The following is a 1039-nucleotide window of genomic DNA, read 5'->3' as shown; positions in this document are numbered from 1 at the left end:
AGTGGGGTCTAGTGGTTAGAGCAGGCGACTGGGAGTCAGGACTCCTGGGTTCTCTTCCTGGATTTGGAAGGGGAGCATGATTGGGTGGTTAAAGGGGGAAAGAGAGGCAGGACTCCTGGGTTCTTTCCCCTGTTGTGGCGCTCTGTCTCTCACACACACAGCCCACTGTCCTGACATCACACATATAAGCCAGTTCCTTTTTTTATCACCCATCAGCACAAATGTTACCAGTTCCTTTTGACTCAGCCCGGCCACAGTACAGGTCCCGCCCCGGGGCCCGCAGCCGAGAGCTTGTTCATGAGTTTTCTTTTCTTTCTCCCGTGCACAAGGACGCAAATGACCGTGGGGAAGCCAAGCCGGCGGGCCGAGCAGCTGCATGTCGTGGGAGTGAGGTGGGGGAGTGTTCACACACCCAAGCTAACCCCAGCTTAGCTCGGCCATGAACAGGAGAGAGAGCAAGAGGTAAGCGAGAGGCCGAGCTGGCGCCTGTCATCGCTGGGGCTTTCCTTGTGGCCCCGGGCGGCCGTTTCAGTCTGCGTGGCTTCTCCTTTTCAGTCGTTTCGGTAGCAATTCCCCCCCACCCCCTCAAAACATCGGCTTTTCACTTCCCGAGATGGCGCTGCCAATGGCTGGCCGCGTCCACAGCCAGCGGGCGGCGAACGTCGCGCCTGGGCCCGGGGAGGAATGCAGCCAGCTCTGGGGCAGGGCACGGGGAAGGCTCTGCCAGGGGCCCAGGAGGGCCAGCGCTCGTCGGAAACCGCTCGGGGCTCGGCTGGCCCGTCGCAGGAGGGCTGGTGAGAAGAGAGGGAGCAGCCTGACGCTTGGCCAACCAAGCCACTCCCTTCGTAAGGATCTCAGCACCTGCGGGGCCGGGGCCGGGAGTGTTGCTCAGGGAGGTTACAGTTGGCTTATGCCAGAGGACCCGACTTGAGGATGTATTGCAACCAGCGTTGCCTATAGGGGAAAGGGGGTCCCATTCCCGGTCCCCCCAGAGCCAGCCAGTCCCCGCCCTGGGGCCAGATCAGAGCCAGCGCCCCCT

At 61.9% G+C, this 1039-nt stretch overlaps 1 protein-coding gene across 1 annotated transcript in view; it reads left to right on the top strand.

Moving 5' to 3' along the window:
• Nucleotides 1–263: 263 nt before the first annotated feature.
• Nucleotides 264–1039, top strand: part of RASGRP4 (RAS guanyl releasing protein 4) — an 11893-nt gene continuing 11117 nt past the window's right edge. Inside the window, exon 1 of the mRNA XM_026658819.2 lies at nt 264–462. Within this exon, the coding sequence (XP_026514604.1) occupies nt 440–462 (23 nt within the window). The 5' untranslated portion in view covers nt 264–439. The remainder of the gene's footprint in view (nt 463–1039) is intronic.

This window comes from Terrapene carolina, unplaced genomic scaffold, assembly GCF_002925995.2.
Source record: "Terrapene carolina triunguis isolate 2854851 unplaced genomic scaffold, T_m_triunguis-2.0 Scaffold517, whole genome shotgun sequence".
Taxonomy (NCBI): Eukaryota; Metazoa; Chordata; order Testudines; family Emydidae; genus Terrapene; species Terrapene triunguis.
The sequence above is the reverse complement of the archived record's forward strand: the minus strand, read 5'-3'. Positions and strand labels throughout refer to the sequence as shown.